A 20,667-nucleotide genomic window follows, 5' to 3' on the forward strand; every position below is an offset into this window, starting at 1 on the left:
ACAGTTTTTTTTTCCTTAACATAGGATTTCTTCGCGGGATTTTATCCATCCGGAATTTTTTATATTATTCCTCGCCTCGTTTACTTTAAGGGTTTTTTATTGCAGAATCGCCGCTGTTGACCACGTGTTATGTGGCGAGAAATGATCACACTTATAATCATGTCATTTTTAAGCGCACTGTGATTGATTCCTTACTCAATTTGAAGAATCTGTGGACGACCAGCATTCCCACCGACACACTATAGAAAAAATAACTTTAAAACATCAATAACTTTCGACTGATTTTCGAATTATTTCCTGTACAACAACTTTTTTAGATTCCTTTGTATTTTTTCGAGATTCTGCTTCGTTTGTCGCAAAAGCAGCGACGAAATAAAATAACAATGTTAATAATCATGGCATGGTAGATTCAGTTGGCAGTAAACGCTACAGGGACAAGAAATAAAATCATAACAGAGCGACCAGTCAGTCATTATGCAACGATAAAAAAGATATAAAACCCAAACAGCATACGAAGACATACAGGATTTGTTGAAAGCTAGTTAAATTTTATGTAAATCAATAACCTCGAGTTCATGAACCAGTACTTGGCTATCGGCAGGCCCTGGCACCGGTGTTGATTTTGTCACGCCAAGTTATTTACGCGTTCATACTCCCAATATTTTGTTATACGCCTGGAAATGTGTTGGGCCAGGATTCGAAGTGCCTGAATGTCAGAATATGTATGAATTTATCCATTAAAATTCATATATTCATATAACGAGGCAGTGGTTACTGTAAAAATATCATATTTTGGTAAGAGACGTTCAAAATGTTGCCGAGTCAGTGGTATTCTGTTAACCGAAAAGGCACTCACACCAAGACAAGTGGAACATATTTCATAAGTTAGCGGCTGCTAACCAGATACATGTGCAAATCTTTGCTGGTCGAAATCAAGATGTTTGTGGAACTGATACACTGGAAAATTCCGATGAAACTTTTCGTGAAAACAATCAAAAACTGCGTTTGAAACTGAATGTCGAAGATAAAAAAATACAAACAGAAATCAATACTGAAATGGCTCCGTCTGTTATTCCTCATTCCTGCATAAGGGTATTTCCCACGAGTCTTTACCTGTATTTGCGTCATTTACGTATCAGGAAAAATCCCAGCTCCTCTCAAATTCTCTGGAGGACTTTTAAGCCCTTGAAGAGGACTTCCGGGTGCACAGCGGCGAAATACTGATGTTTGAGGAAGGAGATTGGGAGGATTCGCTCTCCTGGAGTTAAAACCGCGAGACTATTCACCAGCTTCGCTTGCTCCATCTCAATCCAGAGTTCTAAGGCGGAATACGGACTCACGTCATCAACTCCAACATCCTCCAGGTCCTCCGGACCCCAAAGAGCACACTGAACAACGTCGATCGCCTCCTGGATTCCTGGAGGAGGAGAGGAGTCGAGGAAGTGGATGAGATGTTTAATCGCGGAGGAGAATTTTGTTCCAGGAACAACTACCCGGGAGACGGTGGATGCGGCTGAGTTTCGATCCCCGGGTCTTCCTTGTCCTCCAGTGGAGGACACCAAGCTCCCGTTGTGGAGGAGCTTCTTGATGAGCTTGGCAACCTGCTGACAATGAGACATCCGACGTGTGGAAGGATTAGAATCGGAGTCTGAACTCTGGTAAGCATCCAGGACTTTGTTGACATCCCGACGGTCAGGAGGAGAATCGGAGTCACTCCAGTCAACGTGCGGAAGAACCTGGAGGAATCCGCGCTCTTCTGTGATGACGAGATGCTCCGAACTAACGTTGGGAAGATCGTATCCGGATGCAAGGACGTGTCTCATTCCCTGGAGGAGCTGGAGGACGGTGATGAGGACTTGGCGGTGATATTCTGTTGGTTCCTCCTTGGCAACGACACGATCCAAATGTTCCTAAAGGTTAAGAAGTTGGCGATTTTTAACGAAGCATATGAAGCAATGCACTGTTTTGTTTGGTAAAAAGATCCAGTTGTGAACACAGTTAACATCCAAATCCCTTTGCTTGGTTATATTCAAAAGTTAAATTAGCTCTTATGTATGAAAACGTTGCTTGGCAAATTTCTATCTTAGTAATTCAAGATATTCTGAGAAGTTTTGAAAGAAAGAAATTCACCACGAACTTAACAAGACATCAGTACATTAAAGTTTATTTAAATGCTCAAAAAACTGCTCTCGAAAAACAAGTGTCCCACATAAAAAAAAACACAAAAAAGCGTCATATAAACCACAAAAACTTGCCTGTAGCGATTGGTAAGGTCGACTTGACAGCACAACACACAAAGCATCAGCAGCTCCACCTCTCGAGTTGGGGTCAAGCAGGGAACGGGGAACACGACATGGGAAGTGGCTGCAGACTCCACATGTGTTTGGATGGGCGGGAAGAGAGGCACATCTCTCGAGTCGTCTTACCATGGGATCGTCCACATCCAGTTGGTCGTACAACTGGAGATGGATTGAAAAGTTTGGTTCAGGGTTTGGAATGAAAAACATGAAGGGTCACAATTTGTTAATTGCGAGAGATATGCTGTTAGATGAAACATGCAAAGTGCCAAAATTGCCAAAATTTCTATTCCGTGTAACCCAAGTTTATTGCACCTAAGTATATTAAACAGAAAATTTTCCCCTTAACTCACCTGGCAAGCCAGTTTGAACTGGTTGTTACCGGTTGAGATGGAACTGTACACGACACTATTACCGATCATACAGAGGGGCCGGTGACTCTCTAGTGCCACATCCGACCAAGAAGTGATGAGGAAACCTCCCACAGGCAATTTATTTCTCCATTCTGATAACCATCGTTCTGTGACCTTCAGGTTGATGACATCATGAGTTAGAAGATGTGGACGTTTATATATGTTTTTATATTGAGCTGTGTAATATATCGGTTAATATGTTTCAGTAATATTTTATTTTTTTATAAGTTTTCGTTCAGTTTTCTTCAGTTTTTTGGTTGCGTGGAAAATTATATCAAAAAAGTCCCTTGTTAGAAACAAGTGACACTGACAGTTAGTCAAAAAACCTTAACGCGCCACAAGGCCTTAAAAAAACTTGCCTTGCGTAAGGTTTGAGCGTTCAGTGAAACGAGGGTTTTATATTTTTTCCTCTGATGGCTTGCATAGGCGATGTCAACTGGGGCTGTTTGTCTTCTGGTCTGCTTCGGATTTTTCCTGCGGTGTGGAGCCAGCTTGGATGGTCGCTTCCTGCAGGAAAAAGTTTTTTTTTTCAAATAAAAAACTGTTGAACAAATAATTTATTGTCCAGATCCAGAGATTTACATGCATGTAAATGTAATGCAAGGAAAAGAACTGAACTAATTAAACAAACGTACTCTGGACAGTATTTTTAACAGCACGTGGAGTTCATACACTTACAAGCATACAAACTTATTCTGTTTACAACATTCAAAAGTTGAAATACTTAGAAAACTTCAGACAGAACACACAAGGCCTTACTTTTCAGGTTGTAAACTTTTCGGTTTTCCGTCCTCGTCAATATTGTAATAAGTATTTTTTCCATCGTTTCCAGTTTCGACAAAAATACTCGGGTCAGACTTCGACCTCCGTGGCGACACCACGCGGACGGGGCGACGAGGTGTCACGCTGTCTCTAATGCTTCCCTTCAGTTTGGCGAACGGACTTCGTTTCATAGCAGATCTGAATGATAACGAGAAGTTTTATTGATTGGTTTCTGAAAAATGGTTTTCCTTGTACAGAGCAGGTTTAACTAAGGCCAACCGTAACTAATGTTTATTTCTACTGAAAATAGTGCCAGACTTTGTAAATAAATAAAATTGCATTTGCGGAATCCGCAGTTCTTATGTTGCGTTCGCTCATTCCCAAACCTTCGTTAAAACTACGAAATAAAATTAGTTTTTACGAGAGATAATGTTTGTACGAAACATTTCAAACTTAATGCAATAATATGGAGCAAGTAGGGGATTACCAGAATTGCTTGATAATAACACAAAACATACAGTTCATAGTAAAACACTTCTTGATGAGGATTTGTCTAATTGTCAAGTAACGTAACGCAGTGTTTATAAAATACCGGCGGTTAAATATAGGTATAAAACCGTGACACAAAAAGGTCGTGACACAAAACAGATTAAAAGTGATTTTTTCAAAGTCCACCCACATTCCGCGCCAATCTGCTCTAAATCCGGCACAGCACAGAAGTTACCACAACATCACCAAACATGGCACCGACACCAGTTAGGTCTGTCTGCAATTTTAACACGAGGCGGGATCATGGATGATGGATTTCTATGGGGAATTGGACGGGAAACCATTGGGGCCGGGGGTTGGCCGGGGTAATTTGTTTTTAGCATAAATATGGGGTCAATCTGAGCCTTTAGGGGTAACCTATGGTTGTGTGGGGGGTTTCTGGGGTTTACCAGGGGCGGAGTGGTTTATAGCGGGTGGTAATTTTGTACGTTTACGACATCAGGTGTTTTCCAGTGTGTACAACGATCATAGTATTTTTTTAAAAACAAAAATGCCGGAACAACCACCAAAAAGGCGCAATTCTCAAAACAAGTGACATCATTTACGAATTACTTATCCACAGTTTAAACAACAGCGATATGTTTATGGTTTAAGATTTGTTCATGGCATAAACCTCTGTAGATACGTCTAATAAACATGTGACACTTTCTACATCATGGCTTGAATTCGCGAACGGTAAAATTTCAAAACTACTTTCACGCTGCGGTAGATTTACAAAATGTGAGCTAAAATGAATTGAAAATGACGAATAAATAAAATTTGAATATTGAACTATTATTGCACGTTTTATTATTTCTCGTTATTTAAAGTTGTTTAAACGGAGAAACCTGAATATAACGTTTTAAGGTTACGATAGTAGTTAACAGTTACGAACGCACAAAGTCGTTATTTTCAAAATTTTTAGTGCGTTAATTTGATCCCAGAAGATCACTCTATTTTAAAATGTAAATTAAAAACCAATAAGACAAAAATATTCACTTCGCACCATACGAAATCCAATGTTATAAAATCCATATCGGGGCAACGCGAACCTCAGGTTGACAAACACTGGAATTCTACTGACAAAAGTCTCACCTCAAGCCAGAAGCTCCAGCATCCACATCCGACTGAACTCCAGTTGAACTATCAGCATCCGAAGCGAGTACGCTAGTGGCTGTGTCAGAGTCGTATTCCCTGTTCGCCAGTAGGTTCCGTCGAAGTAAGGGCGCGCTTTTGAGGAATTGTTGTCGGTTTGGGGTTCGTTTGTCGGTGGAAACCTGGACACAAATTTGTATTTTTTAAGATAATCACTTAGTTATAAACCATTAGAAGTTTGCAGATGTGCTAATATTTTACGCAAAATGGGATTTTTAAATTTTTTTCACCAAACAATTTGCAAACTGAATTCGTCGTGAAAATGTACTCAGAAAAAAGTAAAAAAATGACTTGGTTATTCAAAGTTGTTCACTTTCTTTGAAACGTATTTGATTTGATTTTGTTGTTCAAAAGCATTAATTTTTTTATGACTTAAAGTATTGGTAATTTAATTCACATTTTTCTTGGTGATAAATTTGATTGACTGCGTGTAAATGAAATGATTGCAAATATATTGACACAGGTATGATATCCACGCAAAATATATGAACATATTAAAGTATTGTCGCTATTGCAACGCATTATTAGATGAGATGGTCGCAATGATCACCCCGTACTTATAATACACACCCAACACAGGCTTCCAGCTCAAAACAGGAATAACAGCATCTATACCAAGCGCCGCACACACAGACAGAAAGGAATTCCACGTGTCAGATTCCGTGACAAGCGGAAGAAACAGTTGAGTTGACGTCGGTCAATTAATCAGCTTACAAGCAACGCGGTTCCGTGTTACAACTTCTTACAGATGAAAACTCGGAACAACTTTAAATTATAGCTCAATAATAACAGGCTGCGCTGGAGGCTATGTGCCCTCCAATCACGTGGCATGCGCTTCATTGGTCAGCTTCATGAGACGTATAAATGCTCGTGATGATTGATGACCGCCGAGCAACCATTGCGAATTTTTTTAAAACAGCTGCGCGCTTGTTACTCGTAAACTAATTTCCTAGGACTCTTGAAATAATTTTGAAAATGAAACTCATTTTAATAATCCACCCCAAAAAAATAATGTATTTTTGGAATAATTCGCCATTCTTGCTTAAAGGTCGCGACTTTCACCTCCTATATCTAGATCACAGTTATATTCGTTTCCATGTAATGTGAAAATGTTCAAAATCTGAGTCATAGACTTTGGTGTCGCAGCCAAGCTGGATCAAAGCAACCTTTTTCCAAAAAGTCGGAGCGACAAATGAAAAAAACAAGCTTGAAGTCAGAAGTAATTTGTTTTGGTCGGGATAGTATTGGAATATCTGGATTTGGAATAATCGATATTACCAACCGTAACTTAAAAAAGTAACGCCATTGATCTCATTAAAAATCCCACAAGTTCCAAATATTGTTTGTGGGTCAAATATTAGTACAATTTTAACCCAAAAACTAGCGGAATAATCACAGGCAACGTACCGCCAGAAGCAGATTAAACGTGTTGCTACGTCGTGTGACAGAGACAGCAAACAATTTAAGTCCATTGCGCTGATGCCAGACACAAGAATAAACGTTCCACAGCCGAGCTAAGCAATTACCGCCCGAATTAACATTCCGACTGCGGTTTGTGCGACATGCACTGGTCTTGTGAGCCGGTAAGCGAGGTAAATTCGCTGCAAAATTGGAACGCGGAATGTCAATTACTCCAAAGTGTGTGGCGGATTTTTACATTTTGTTGCAAAAACGTTTTAATATCAATAAGTTCAAGCCCAGGATAACACGGGATTTGTTGATTTGATCCGAATACTTTTTGTTGTCATGTACAATTTACCATTTTCAGATATTTTAAATACTACAAAAATTACAAGGAACATCATCAATAAAAGATAATCGGATAAACAAAGGAGAACAATATGTTGTTGTTTGCCCAAAATATATGAGGTTATCGGGGTTGGTCCAAGCCACATTTTAACTGATTGAACAAATCGTACCCACTCGCTTGCAAGGGGCAATTCACCATGTAGACAAATACAAAAAATGTCAAATCGAATTGCGATGGTATTTTTTAGGTGAAATGCAGGCATCGTTTCCTACAGGACCGCCCTGGTTATACTTAAAAGGTCGAGTAAAAGATTCAAAACGTGAAGTTCAAACTTAATTCGACCAACAAACATCTTACGTCAGGTTTGGATTGCCGCTCCGAGTCCGAACTTGGGAGGGAATTGCTGAAACTACTTTTACGACTTGATGGCCTGGCGGGCTTCTGCGGAGCCAGGAAGGCCCGGTTGGATCCTGGAACCAAAGAAAATCAACATATTTGAATCAGGTAACTGCAACTTACGAACTTTGGTTCATAATTTTAAAAGCAATACAATGTTAATAAAACAAAAGATTTTTGTAAATTGCACTTAACATTGACATGGCATGTATGTCGTGTCTTTTTATTAACGGAAATATAACTAAAAAATATGCAAAAAGTGTTTCTAATAAAATAATATTTTGGCCCAAGTTAAGGTTGGTATAAAGCAGATGTATATCTTCATCATAAACACGTTTACAAAAGGTTTTAAGTTTCATCGATCAAAACCACCGTGAAGAACTGATCGAAGATCTGTATTCATGACACGAGTACAATCCATATATTCACATACTTTCAGGGCATGACATTTTACCGCTTCAATACTCGAAAAAACGTTCTGATCGTCATCATTATCTTACCGAGGTTCCCGTACGGTTCCGACACCCGCTTGCCACTAGGTGTCTTCTGGTCGGTGAGCACACCTTCCGACGAACTCTCCGTGCTGTGGTCGCCATGGGAACGGTTGACCGAGATCTTCTTGGCTCGGTGTGAGGGGGGAGACCGCATGACCCGATTGACCTTCCCCGGTGTGCTGGTGGTTGATCTGTGGTGAATGTTATACTGTGATATATTGCTTAAAATTGAAAACCAAAATCTAAATAAAAAATTTCTTCTACATCAGCGCTTCTGGATAAATTCCACAACAAGATCAACAAGGGTTCATTGAACGACTATTTGGTTTTAAGCAAAGCCTGCTGGACATGTCTGTTGAGACTTTGGCCAAGAAACGCGAAACCCAAAAGAAAATACCAAATAAGATGAAACACGTTTAGGTTTACTCGACGTTTCTGACGTTTTCGGATTCCTTGTCAACGTAAGTGTTAGGTTTCGCGGACAAAAAATTTTTGGAAACACAGAACTACGATAAGAGATGCCTTGAAATGTCGGATGTAAACTTTTAGGAATGAAAGAGGTGTTTGGAATTATAACCGGTATGTTCGACTTTGCACGGTTCTAGGCCGCATAAAACAGATTTAACATCAAACAGATGAAGATTAAATAAAGGTTTCCATTTAATCGACTAATCGCTTGATGCAATTGATCCTTGTTGTGACACGTGTGGCGTAAAATGCTAAAAATAAACAAGTCAGTATTTCAATACCTAATACAGAGGATAGGTTTCTTTGAAAGACAAATCTGCAGCATTATGTTAACACATTTGCGTCACAAATTCGAGATTAAATCGAATTTCTTCACGAAAGTAGCGATAACATCGAACGGGGCTTGGCCGAGCGATAAGAAGGTCTCTGTCTTGAAAGCACAGGCACCGGCGACTTGCAACGTACGAAACATGTAACTTACTCTTGTAGTTTAAATGCTGGATTCACACTTGCAGTTCCACTGCAAAGTTGATACCAACATCGTGTCCTACTCATTTATTTAAATTCTAATCCAAATTTGATCTAAAAAAGTGACAGATGATCACAGCCAGATATTTAAATAGTTTTTTTTTTAATAAAATGCAACCTATTTCTAAACTTTATTTGAGTAAGACATAAATTGGAGATGAATTTCTACTGGTGGACGAAATTAATATTCGTGTTTTTTAAATATAGGATCATACTGACGTTGTTCGTCTACCTCCCTCTTTTCCTTGGTAAGATAAAACGTTATTTTGCGCAGTTTTGTGTCAGGGCATGGTATTGGACAACAACGCACAATATTGTGGACATATATTTAAAGGAAAACTGAATAAAAAGAAAACAAACATGTTTAAAGGAAAACCAGGTTCCTGCGTTTTGCGAGGTCAAATATCAAGCACAAAATCACTCCTAAATCCACCCGCAAACGATAACACTGGTATTCAAACACATGTCGACTGACTTGTCACAATATTACAACGACCCCCTGCCACAGCTTCTGGGCAAACATCGTAATGCCCCAATTTCACGCCTCCTTGACAGCAGCGCGGTTTCCCCTTTGAGAGCCACCGCATGCCTTCGCGCCAAGCGTACTCAGGACGGCACGGTTGGGGTATAACGATACGCTCCATTGATTTTGCTCGTCGTACAGCAGGGAAGTGTAAACTATTTTTATTATGGTCCAATATTAATCAGAAAGACGCCCGCAGGATTATTTTGTACTTTTTAGGCAAAAAATTAATCGATCATTTTGGTTTTTAAACTGCTATCAAAGGGACAGTGATGCATTCTATTTAACCCACATTTTCAACGATTATTTATTCAAAGCAAAAAAGCCTAATCCACACTTTACTATCGCAACAAAATTAAAAACCATAGCGGCGGGGGCCACCTTTTGACGCACCCCCTGTTCTGCTCGGCGTAGAAACTTACCCAGCTTTGGGGCTAGCCCGGGTGGGTCGTTGTTGGGGGGGATTGGGGCGGGGAGGGTTCCAGTGTTCTTTCTCAGAAACTTCGTCACCTTTGTACGCGAGGATGGTGGTCAGCGCCTCGGTCGAGTCTGACAAATCAACACCTGAAGTAAATATTAATGATAATAATAATTATAGGAACTTAAATCACGGCTCTGTAAATCTTTAAGACAATATAGCTTATATGACTGCTCTGCAATTTATTGGCCAAGGTTTCGATTGTATCTTTCGGAATGACAATGATTGTGGATCGAAACGTTTGCAAGTGAATTTCAGAGTTAAGCTATAATGTTTGTTGTAATGATAATATAATTTTGGGCAACGAGTGAGGATAGAAACGAAAATCACGGTATGTGCGCTTTATGCTTGCGTGTAAAAAACGTTCCGGGCGACTGCATTTCGAAAGAAAATAGGAATAAGTTTAAATTTAAGAAGAAAATTACGTGAAACACAGGATGCGTTCCCTTGCAACTTAGTCGACAGCTTGACACAAATTTGTTGCAAATTCAGCGTAATTTGTCAAAACCTCAAACATTGGCTAAAACCCAACCTGAAAGTTACACCGATATTATTACGTTACAAACCACTTTCTGCGCCTATTTTAATTGATGGACACAGGAGCCGATAAATCGTTCAAGCTTGAAATTGGGCGCCCTAATCCGGCTTAAACCGGTTCCAACCAGTCGGAACAAGAGCACGAGCCAAAGCAGATCATGCAGAAAGCAAGCTCGTAAACACCACGTGGCAATTGAAAGGATTTGGCGACTGGAAGGAATCGTAATTCGATGCTTTTGCCCAACGGGCAGCGTATATCTCGGTCGAGAATCAAGCGCGAACTTGTGACTGCAGCAAAGCTGGAAATACGAGTTAGATCCAAACGTTGATAAACCCGACTTTCCTAATTTGTATCGGCAGGTGATGAATAGACAAAGAATTGTATCAAATTTTACATCGGCATAAACTCATGGTCTGTAACCTCGTCAACAGATTCCGTTAAAATATAATGAGCGGCTTTTAAATGTTTTCATTCAAATCGTCACAAAGTTACGCTACTTAATTAAAACTAAATACTCAAACAGGCCAGTGGTTTCCAACTTTGAAAGAAACTTATTCGCAACAAAATGTTACAACGACAAACCCTAATTTTTTTACTTTTTTATTCATAGTTTTTTAGAGACGAGTTCGCTTACACTGCGATGAAGTCATGCAGTTTTCGACCACAGCCAGTAACCTTGCGTTTCCACCCACTATTTTGAAACCTTGGGACGCAGCAATACCATTATAACGACGCAGTAGTGCACCGCGACACACCATTTGGGAACCTTTAACTTTGCAAAGCATTTTTCCCAAAAGAAACGCCTGTTGCTATGAAGAGGACTTCATCAAATATGTATCAGATTAGACATCCTCGTTCGTTAAAGGATTTATATATAATCACCAAAATGCAAAAACATGGTGGAAGAGTTACCTTTTCCAAGAGGAACGTGAATGATGTCGTTTTCCTCTTCCTCCTCCTCTTGATCCTTCTTGCTCCGAAGGAGTTTCTTGAAGAAGCTCACCGGATTTCTTCCTCTGCCTCCACCTTCATCTTTCCTATCGCGAGATTTGGATCTCCTGTCTCGCTTCCGGGAGCTGCTCCTGCTCCTCCTGAAGAAGCTTCTTCCACTTCTCTCCTCTCCTGCGTCCTCCTCTCCGATGTCGATCTCCCTTGCTTCCAATCCTTTGGGAATCGGACGTTCTTGAGATTTTGCTCTTCTGCTTGAACTAAAAAGTAATTTGTTGCTCTTTACTTGGCTTTTGTACAGTTATGTGGCAGTCATTGCATTTAAGTTACATATGATGAATATAGACGAATGCAATTAAAATAAACAAGAAAATAATTGAGTTTTCTATTTGTATAAAAAATACTGATTATGCCCGCAAAGGCGATAGATTAAAAAATGTCAACTTAGAGGTTTTAAGGGAATTGCTTTAATAAAAAAAAATGCAAGAGTAAAGTTGCCAAGACCTGTTGGCAGAGAAATGATTTGCAACTTTTTTAAAAGGACTTTACTAAGTAAACACACCTCCCAAACTTTCTTTCCTTGGACTTGCTCCTGGTTGGAGATCGGTCTTGGGATTTTGATCTTCTCCATCTAGAAGACATCCTCAACTTGCTCTTCTCCTTCTCAACTGCTTGATCAGTTGAGTCGTCCTCTGGTTCTGATCCCTTGGACTTCCGGAAGGAAGATCTCGCCTTCGATCCTCTTCCTCTTCTTTCCACCAACCTCTGAGATGCGGATCGCTCCTTGGGACGTGGAGTCGGAGGCTCAGATTCAACTTCCGACTTAAGGCTGTGAAAGGAAGATTTGCAACACTTGATTTTGATGAAAATTTAGGAATTCCAGGTTAAAGAAGTGAAAGTTAAGAAGCAACCGTTAACATTGTCGTTTAGACTTTTATTTCTACTATTTCAAACATTATTTATTTTGAAGAAATTCAAAACCTTTAAAATAGTGGTGAATGAATTAGCAAACATCAACACATATGCCTTATATACAGCACCCTGCATTTAGACAATTCTGCACTAACAATACCAAGTAGTAACAACAAGAAATTCACTAAACTCTCTATAACCTGAAATAAAATGCACTCTTACGCATACATAGCACGCAGCAATGGAGAAAATTTGTTCATTCGAAGCATTCGCACCCCAATCTCACACTTTTTTCCTTCCTCAAATTACACATCAACCAATACCGAATAGACAATTTACACGAAATGCGAATGAACGAAATTCCATTCCATCAGCACGCACAAAAGAGCAGCAGAAATGGAGTTGGAAGGGGTATATTTGTAAAGCCAGCTTTGCCAAGCGTGAAACCATTTTGTTGCTTTAGTTTAAGTCACGTATTTTACCACAATTGTGGGTTGGGTTACGGACGACTGAACAGATTCGATACTATAAGTGATGTGTGTTGAAAGAATGTTATTCACAGATGCCCACGTGGAAATGAACGTTTGTTATGATGAACTTGTAAGAGACGTTTTTAATTCGTGGTGTGTGGACAGTAGCGCTGTTTCATTTTAATGAACTACATCATATTTCATAACCCTTTCAGGATAAAAGTTTAATAAGAATTGAAATCGGCAAATCGTATTACCAAGAACTGAAATTTCACGTCTGTTAAACTTATAATAACGTAAGTTTGTTGTTTTGTTTAACGCTACGCAGTCGTAATGATGACTGAATGATATTTACAACAGTTAGCTCGGAAAACTTAACAAAAGTTTTGCTACAATGTACATGATCAAATAACTTCAAACAGGCCTTGTTTAACGTGGAAAGCGTACAAAATTACACTATGCAAAAGTCCTGATATTCATGTACAAGTTAACCTCCATTAAATGATAACATTACCAATAACAATAAATACCTGTATCTGTCGGCCTTGGAAGAACGTTTGTCCGGGGTTTTTTCCTCCTTATCCTTAACAGGAGTGCGAGCTTCCTGTTGTTCCTCCTCTGATTTGGAGCGAGGAGGAGTCCGGGAACGTCTGCTGCTTCCTCCGGGAGATTTTGATCGTTTAAGGAGCGATCTCTTCCTCCTGAGACTCGGTGAGATGTACTTCCCCTCCTGGTTTCCTCCGAGGAGACTCCGGAGTTGGAATCCGATGGATCTGGTTGACGTAGATGCGGTGTCGGAGGAGTCCTCCCCTGGATCGTCCCGGGATTTCCTCCTGGGAAGAGTTCGATTTTCTGCCACGGGAGTTTGCTTTTCCTCGTTTGATCCTTTGGATGAGGATCGCTTGTGTGATCTCACAGATGCAGGAGTCGAGGTTGGAGTGGGAACGCCGTCGGAGAAACCAGAAGTCCTCGCTCGCTCCTCCGCAGTAGGGGATGGCGGGGGTGATGAGGAGGAGGTTGCCCCGGAGACACTTCCGATCTTAGATCGTCCCGCTTCGTCGGTTCCGATCCCACTACTAGCACGTGACTTCGACTCTCCAGTGTTTCCCAAATAAAAATTGTCGTAGTCCACTGGGTATCTGGGTACGGGTGGCTTGGGTTTGTAAGGTGACTCGGGCGGTTGTATGTTATCCAATATCTCCTGCACCCTGTTCTTAGCCTCCTTTTGTTCTTCAGACTCCTGAGGAGGCTGGATCACTTTATGCTCTGCGTCCAAACGGAACGGGACCTCTTCGTAAGGGTTTACCACGCCATCGTCCAAGCTTTCGTCGTAGTCCAGTGCGTTTACTGGGAATGGGTTGTACTCCTTACCCTGTTGATTATACCCGGCGTCCCCGGCAAGACCTCGCAACGTCGGTGAAGAAGAGGATGTAAGGATCTGTTTCCGATCCTCCTCCCGGGATCGGATGGGTGAGGTTGGTTTTAGGTCGTTCCTACGCAATGCGAGACTCCCAGAACTTTCGGTAAGATTTCTACGAATGTCAGGAGCTCTACGAGTTGGGGAAAGTTCCTTGACTCTTCCCTTCCTCTGCTCACTCTCGGCTCTCTGCTTCTCGGCGACTTCGAAATCGTCAACACTTCGTGACGAACTTTTCTCCAAACTCTCACAAGTTTCGTTGGTCGCAGTCGAGCGAGTTCTTGGCAGGGTCGAGGGTTGCTGCTGTTGTTGTCCCTTCTCGTTGCCGAGCTTGTCAAGTCTTCGTGCGCTTGGTGATCTCACTTGCGATGAATCAAGCTTACTAGAGCTTCCCTTAGAACGTTGCAAGTTGCCTTTGTGACGATCCAACGCACTAACGGCCGAACTGTGGCGAGCCAGGTGAGATTCAGTAGCTGTCGGTAGTGGCAAGCTTGCTCTGCTGCCTGGAGTTTGACGCGAAAGCCCAAGTTCAGATGACAGAGAATCGTTTGAGCGGTTTTTCGGTATGGGTTTAATCTCACTCTTCTTCTTTACCGCCTTGGCGTATTTCAAAGACGAAGTAGTCGTGACGTCACGTTTGCCTTCACCTCCTCGATTCGCTTCGGCCGCTCGTCGCGTCTCCCCTAGGGCGTAAAAACAAGAAAAGACGAGTCGTTATTTGCCCAAATCCATTAAGCGAACAACTAACAACACGCTGTGGCACGGAGACGAAATTAACAAGCATTCCTGACAAGCGCGTACATTAAGCCCAGAAGGCAAGGTCTGACAGACTGCCATATCACTAACTAGCAAATGAACCACCAAGTTAGTGTGATTTTATCTGTGTTAAATTTGAGCAAAACTTGTACAGTGGTATTGAATATATCAGTGTTAACCAAACAGAAGTCTAAATTTCAGCTTGCCAACGTGTTTGAGACACAATTTTTCGATAATTACTGGAAAGGAAACGCGGTAAGAGAACTATGCGAGGCATTCACGTCCGCCACACAGAGTGGGTCGACACGCAAATACCAACTCGACGGCGTTCGTTACCCTAACAAATTCCAACCCTCAGCGCTGACTTAGATTCCACAGACATTCCTAAACGCGTTATCTTACAGCTGGCAGCTAAACATCCTTGCCTTGTAATGGAGGCGCCGCTGGTTTGCTAGACAAGTCGCGAAAGTCAACACACACAACCAAGACAGCCTTTTGTGCTGTTCGAATGTGTTTGCGCAAAAGTCAATCATTAAACAAGGTCTGGGGCTTATTAGCGTTTAAAGCCAATGCTGATGCTTCTAAGTTCAACCTGTTCGCCGTGTACGACTAAGATAGGCCTGAATTAATCATTCCCTCCATGACGAATGTGCGACTGAAGGATTATACGTTGCGCTTGAGTGGGCACGGCAAACGAAGGGCTCTGTGACGTAAGAAAGGCGCGCTCTGAAGTGTTCTTGAGCAGTAAAAGTTATCTCCGCTCTTAACAACCCCTGTAAAAGCAATCTATGCGTTTGTATGCTTATATCACCCGGCGCTATATTTAGAAGGTGATTAAACGATAATTAGACGTTTTCCTTTACGTGACTGGCGGCCGTTAAGGTACAATTGATGCAATCATTGCATACGTTTAAGAATACTAGCGTTTCACTGCACTGGACAACTAAGCGACAGGCCCATTTTTTGCAAAGGTTTTACCATTTACCAACTTAATCAAATCACAACACGAGGTTTCCTTACCTCCGTAGTTTTCCAGGTTGTCATACCCGATCTCATCCACTTCTTCCTTATTACTCCTTCCTCCTCCCGAGTGACTCCGGACGTGGACGGGGGTCGGTGGTGCCCTGGATTCCGGAGGTGCTCTTCTGGCAGCAGGAATCGGGGTCTTTTGTTTCACGTTAAAATCCAACGGAAAATGAGGAGTGTCACTTAAATTTCCGTCATCTTGCTCCGAGTTTCGTCTCGTCTTCTTCAAAGTACCGACCTTCTCGTTGAACTCATGCACTGACGACATAATGGAGGTAGGAGTCGGTTCCATGTCCTTGCAGCTCCCGGAGGATGTGGATCGATGAAACATCCCGGAATGCTCCTTGTAAGGCGTAGGAGGAGGAGAGTGGAGTTCTTCAAAGGTCGGCTCCATCTTAGATAAATCCACCATCCCGTAAGGAGCAACATCGTGGATAATCTTCTCCTCCTGCTCCTGGTGATGTTGCTGCATCCTTGCTTTGTCTTCTCTTGCTGTGGGTCTAGGTTTTTCGTCACTTCTTCCTCCACTAATGGAGGATTCTGATCCCCGGCTCTCCCTAGAGGTCGCCCGCATTAAACTGTTTCTGGAGGAAAGAACGCTATCTGAGTCCTCATCGCTCACAAACTCGTAAACTCCATTCCGGTCTGTTGCAGAGTTCTTGGATGAGGACTGCGGGAGGGAGCTAGAAACACTTCTTCCATCGAGGGGACGTTCTCCGATGCTCTGCTCACGTGACAACTGAGGAAAGGGTTTCGGCTCCTGGGGAGGAGTGGATTTATTTTTATCACCAGATGTTACAGGATTAATTTGCCACCGCACTGAAGATGCATCGGAATCTGAGCTTGTTGAGTGGACAGTTGTACTCCCGCTTTCCCTCATCGAATACTCCGACACGGCAGTCTCGGTTTCGGTGGTGTCCCCATCAAACAACACTTCGTCGTCTTCATCCAGGCGACGGCGCGAGGAGCGGATGCTGCTGGCGTCTTTCAGTGACGCGATTGAGTATTCATCCGCGTACATGGAAACGTCATCTTCGGTGACTGATGACGCGCAGGATGACGAATCTCCGTAAGTGCTGTCCTCCTCAAGGATGGGAGCTAGAGGTTCGTCCACGAGACTCCGGGCACGCGCCTCCTCCGGCGAAAGCTGCTGCTGAGCAAAAAGGTGTTGTTGCATCATCGCTGATGACGTAGTCACAGACGGTTGCGTGTTATTCTGCGGAGGCTGGCTGGGTTGAGGCATTGGAGAAGGCAGGTGTGGGACGCGCGAATTTGATGCGGAGGTTGCCTGGGAAACATTCAAGCGAAGTGACGGCGACTTTTTCGCTTTCGGAAATGATTTTTCCTGTTCCGTGGGAGTGACAACAGGGGACACCTGAAATTCGGCAACCTGGGTCGCACTCTGTCTGTTAAACTTCAGCTGCTTCGGGGGCAACTTTGGCGGCCCAAAAGGCTGCTCAATTTTGTTACCTTGTTCCAAGTTTTCCTTCAGCTTCAAATATTCATATTCCAGTTCTCCGATAGCGCTGCGAAACTCAGTAGATGCTGACGCGTTGCCAGTAGGTTGCTTCTGCTCAGGAACCGGTTTACGTTCAGTCTTATCTGCTGCAGTTTTGGCCTCAACCGTCGTCTGTACATGGCGCGGCCTCTGGTTTGACGTATTATCGCTACCGCGTCTGGCCTTCGTATCTGCACGGGACGCTTCCAGAAGTATCTGCTCTTGCCTGCGCTTTTCTTCTTGTTCGCGCTTCTGACGTACTTTCTCCATTATGTCCATGTTGTCGTAGTATAGAATTTCCTCCTCAATTCCCCGCTGCTGCTGATGCTGTTCGCTCACGGTTAGTGGAAACGGGCTCGGACGGTCGTTCTCACCGCCAGGCAAGTTCTGCGCACCAGATCCTTTCACTGCGATAACGGACGACTGACTTTGCCTGTTGTTACTAACGCTGACGCTGCTCGTCACGTTCGGTCGCTCAGCGGAACTGTTTAAACTTGGAGTCACGCTCGGTTGCGCCGTTTCATCCCTTCTCTCTTCTCGGCTGTCGGAAGGCGCCTGTTGCTGCTTCTGCCAGATCATTGCATGAGCGTTAGGAAAGGCCCCGGGCGATCTGTTCTCACAGGCTGTTGTTTGCGGTCGTAGAGCGACGTCGTTCACAATGCTCGCCTGTTGCTGTTGATTGCCGCGAGGACTTTGAATTTCTGGCGGCGGAAGGTTCAATGTCTCACCTTTTGGTGACTCGGGTGGAGGCAAGTCTGGCGGTGGTGGCAAGTCAGAAAAATCAACGTTTTGGTCCCTATGTCCCGCACTTGGCCTCGGGTAAGCCGGCATACCGAACGCAGCTTCGACGGCTGCCATGGCTTCGTGTGTGATTTTACCTACGGGTGGCGAAAGTTTATGATCCGGAGTCGAATTGTTCGGTTTCGGGAACCCAGGGGTTGGGTCCGGATCACTTTTAAAGAATTTCTTCTTCTCCGTTGGGGATATGAGGGAATTGATCAATTTCGTCTTAAACTCATGTTCGTATTTTTCCTTCAGGTGGCTGAGATTCTGGGAAGGTTCGACACGTTCGCGCGGCTTTTCGTGTTCCAGGGACCACGGTTGTTCGTTCAAATACTCCAACTCTTCGGCAGTCGGGGCCGAAGCAATTAACTCCGCCTCACGTGACCTGTATTCCGGCTCCTCATTGGTTGTTTGATGGGCGTGGTCTTGTTCCATTCCGAACGATTCTAAATCCTTCATAGCTAAAATGTCCTTGAATAACTCGTTAGCTCTGGGACTTAAAGGACCGTTCCTACCACCAGTGGTAGAGTTATTATACACAGGGTCCGGCACAGGCTTCTTAAACTTGATTTTCATGCTCTCAAATCGTTGACGTTTTTCTGATACAGGAGCCTTCGCCAGGGCGTCAGTCTCGCCCGGTTTTGGCTCCGCAGTTCCATTGGTCATTTGTGGGTTGGTATTTAGGTCCAGGGGCGCCGGCCGCACCTTGGGCTTAGTAGCCACCTTGGGTGGCATTTTTCTGCCATCCAGAGAGGTCACTTGAATCGGAGACACGACTGCATCCATGTTGCTAACTCTTGGACTTAATCTTGGCGAGGCTGGTTTAGTCGAAGCTGAATCTTGCCTTGAAGCAACTCGATCAAACTGGTAATTGCCTTCAGAACTCGACCGTTCTAAACTTGGCCGATTAATTACCCCGGGATAGGGGACTGGTTTCTTTGCGGTTTGGTTCTGTGGCAAACTAGGGGCAGACACCCTGCGTACGACTCCAGAATTGAACTTGAACACGTTATCACGTGATTGAGACCTTTGATCCGGTGACGAAAGAAACGGTTTCGGTTTGGGCGCTACAAACGGCTTCGGCGACAGAATAGGCGGCCTCGCGCTTTTTGCTTTACTTGCTCTCGGCAAAGTCAGCGACCTCGCCGCGTTGTTGCTGTTGTTGCCGTTGCCATGCGGTCGCCCTGCGCTGTCGCTGAACTGGGAATAACTGAATTCGTCCGGTAGATTGGCACCGACGACAGCAGACTTTACTCCATCTAAGCTGGAACGGCGTTTTTCGCGCGCCTCGTCACGCACGATCGCCTCCGCTAGCTGCCTCTGTGGGCTTGGGCCTGTTTGTTTGTGTTCCACGGTGACTACAGCGCCTCGGGCAACGCGCTCTCTCCACACTGGGCCGTCGTGAGACGTTATCTCCACGTTCCGAGCCATTTCGACCGATGCCGACATGCCGTCGTTTCCTTTTCCGTCTGGATTTCGCTTGCCACGGTTTCAAATGGCTACAAAAATAACTCCTTGCTCGTCCGTCTCACTGTATTTTGTGGTAAAACTGAGGTCTTGATGGAAGGGTTGGAGAAAGGTGAAGAATTACATGATGTGAAGTGTGGTTAGATGTTTATGAGGTGATGAACAAGGATAAAAAACAACACGAACTAAACGCACCTAATATACACACGAAATAGATCCTGCAAAAGAAATGTAAATAAGATAACACGAAATTCATCGCACGAACAGAAAACTGATTCATTTGGCAACAACCAAAGGTTACTAAAGTTTACCTGCTTTGCATTTACCACTAATGGGTTCACGTTAAGTTCAATCCATAATCGGGCGGAGTTTGCTTTTACAAAAAGGTTTAGTGCAAACAAAGATGTTCTTGCAAAGAAAGATTACAAGCTACCGCAATATAACAACACTCCTTATTTGCAAACGACGGCAAATTTTTACGGTTGAGTGAACATTAACACCTCATCGACTTTAGATCTCAGTATACGTCACATAACATTCGTCATTCGCGTCACTACTATGACTCATCAAAATTTGAACCACAGCAAAGATCATGACCCGAAGACATCGAGTCCATGTGTTGTGTCTCTTGTTTTTCCAATAACTTCTTTAATGAAAATGGCTTCGGGGAAAACGGTTTTACCCCTTTCTGTTGAGAGAGATAGAACCCTTTGAAAAAGTATCAGAATCACAAAACAGTCGTATGTCCAACGAACATACGGTTTCTGATTTTTTCGACAAGTAATATACGAAAAGACCCTAAGTCATTTGTCGATATGTTCAAGTAAATGTCGTTCATTCGCTTCCTTGATTTATTCACTCAACGAACACCTGCAGAATTCAACCGTATTAAACGATTTGACCTCATGGACACGAGGTTGAAAGTGTCACCCTATGTACACACCCCCAGTTACCCTGGGTTACCACAGAACAATGAATCAGCTCCTCGAGAAATACTGAGGTGTTTTTGGGGTAAAATTTGCACCCGTTTAGCCTTCAGTAATTGAAGCCCGCCTTACCG

The 20,667-nt window shown here is 43.1% G+C and overlaps 1 protein-coding gene across 1 annotated transcript; it reads right to left on the bottom strand.

Moving 5' to 3' along the window:
- Window positions 1-1,157: 1,157 nt before the first annotated feature.
- Window positions 1,158-19,820, bottom strand: LOC145907474 (uncharacterized). The gene is made up of 13 exons (XM_082994877.1): window positions 15,854-19,820; window positions 13,191-14,760; window positions 11,841-12,107; window positions 11,243-11,538; window positions 9,737-9,878; window positions 7,802-7,986; window positions 7,263-7,375; window positions 5,096-5,277; window positions 3,470-3,670; window positions 3,070-3,217; window positions 2,651-2,824; window positions 2,256-2,459; window positions 1,158-1,910 (listed from the first exon to the last, which is right to left on the bottom strand). Exons 1-13 carry the CDS (start codon window positions 19,587-19,589, stop codon window positions 1,158-1,160), a joined length of 7,971 nt encoding a protein of 2,656 aa, XP_082851003.1. The 5' UTR covers window positions 19,590-19,820.
- Window positions 19,821-20,667: the final 847 nt, after the last annotated feature.

This window comes from Ascidia mentula, chromosome 6 (assembly GCF_947561715.1).
Source record: "Ascidia mentula chromosome 6, kaAscMent1.1, whole genome shotgun sequence".
NCBI lineage: Eukaryota > Metazoa > Chordata > Ascidiacea > Phlebobranchia > Ascidiidae > Ascidia > Ascidia mentula.

What these genes read in the sequence shown, in the direction of transcription:
- LOC145907474 (XM_082994877.1), bottom strand. Translation starts at nt 19,589, where the DNA reads ATGTCGGCATCGGTCGAAATGGCTCGGAACGTGGAGATAACGTCTCAC. An exon ending in AAAAGTTTACAACCTGAAAA is followed by an intron (nt 3,218 to 3,469) that starts GTAAGGCCTTGT and finishes TTTTTCCTGCAG; the next exon opens with GAAGCGACCATCCAAGCTGG. An exon ending in GACCTTACCAATCGCTACAG is followed by an intron (nt 1,911 to 2,255) that starts GCAAGTTTTTGT and finishes CTTAACCTTTAG; the next exon opens with GAACATTTGGATCGTGTCGT.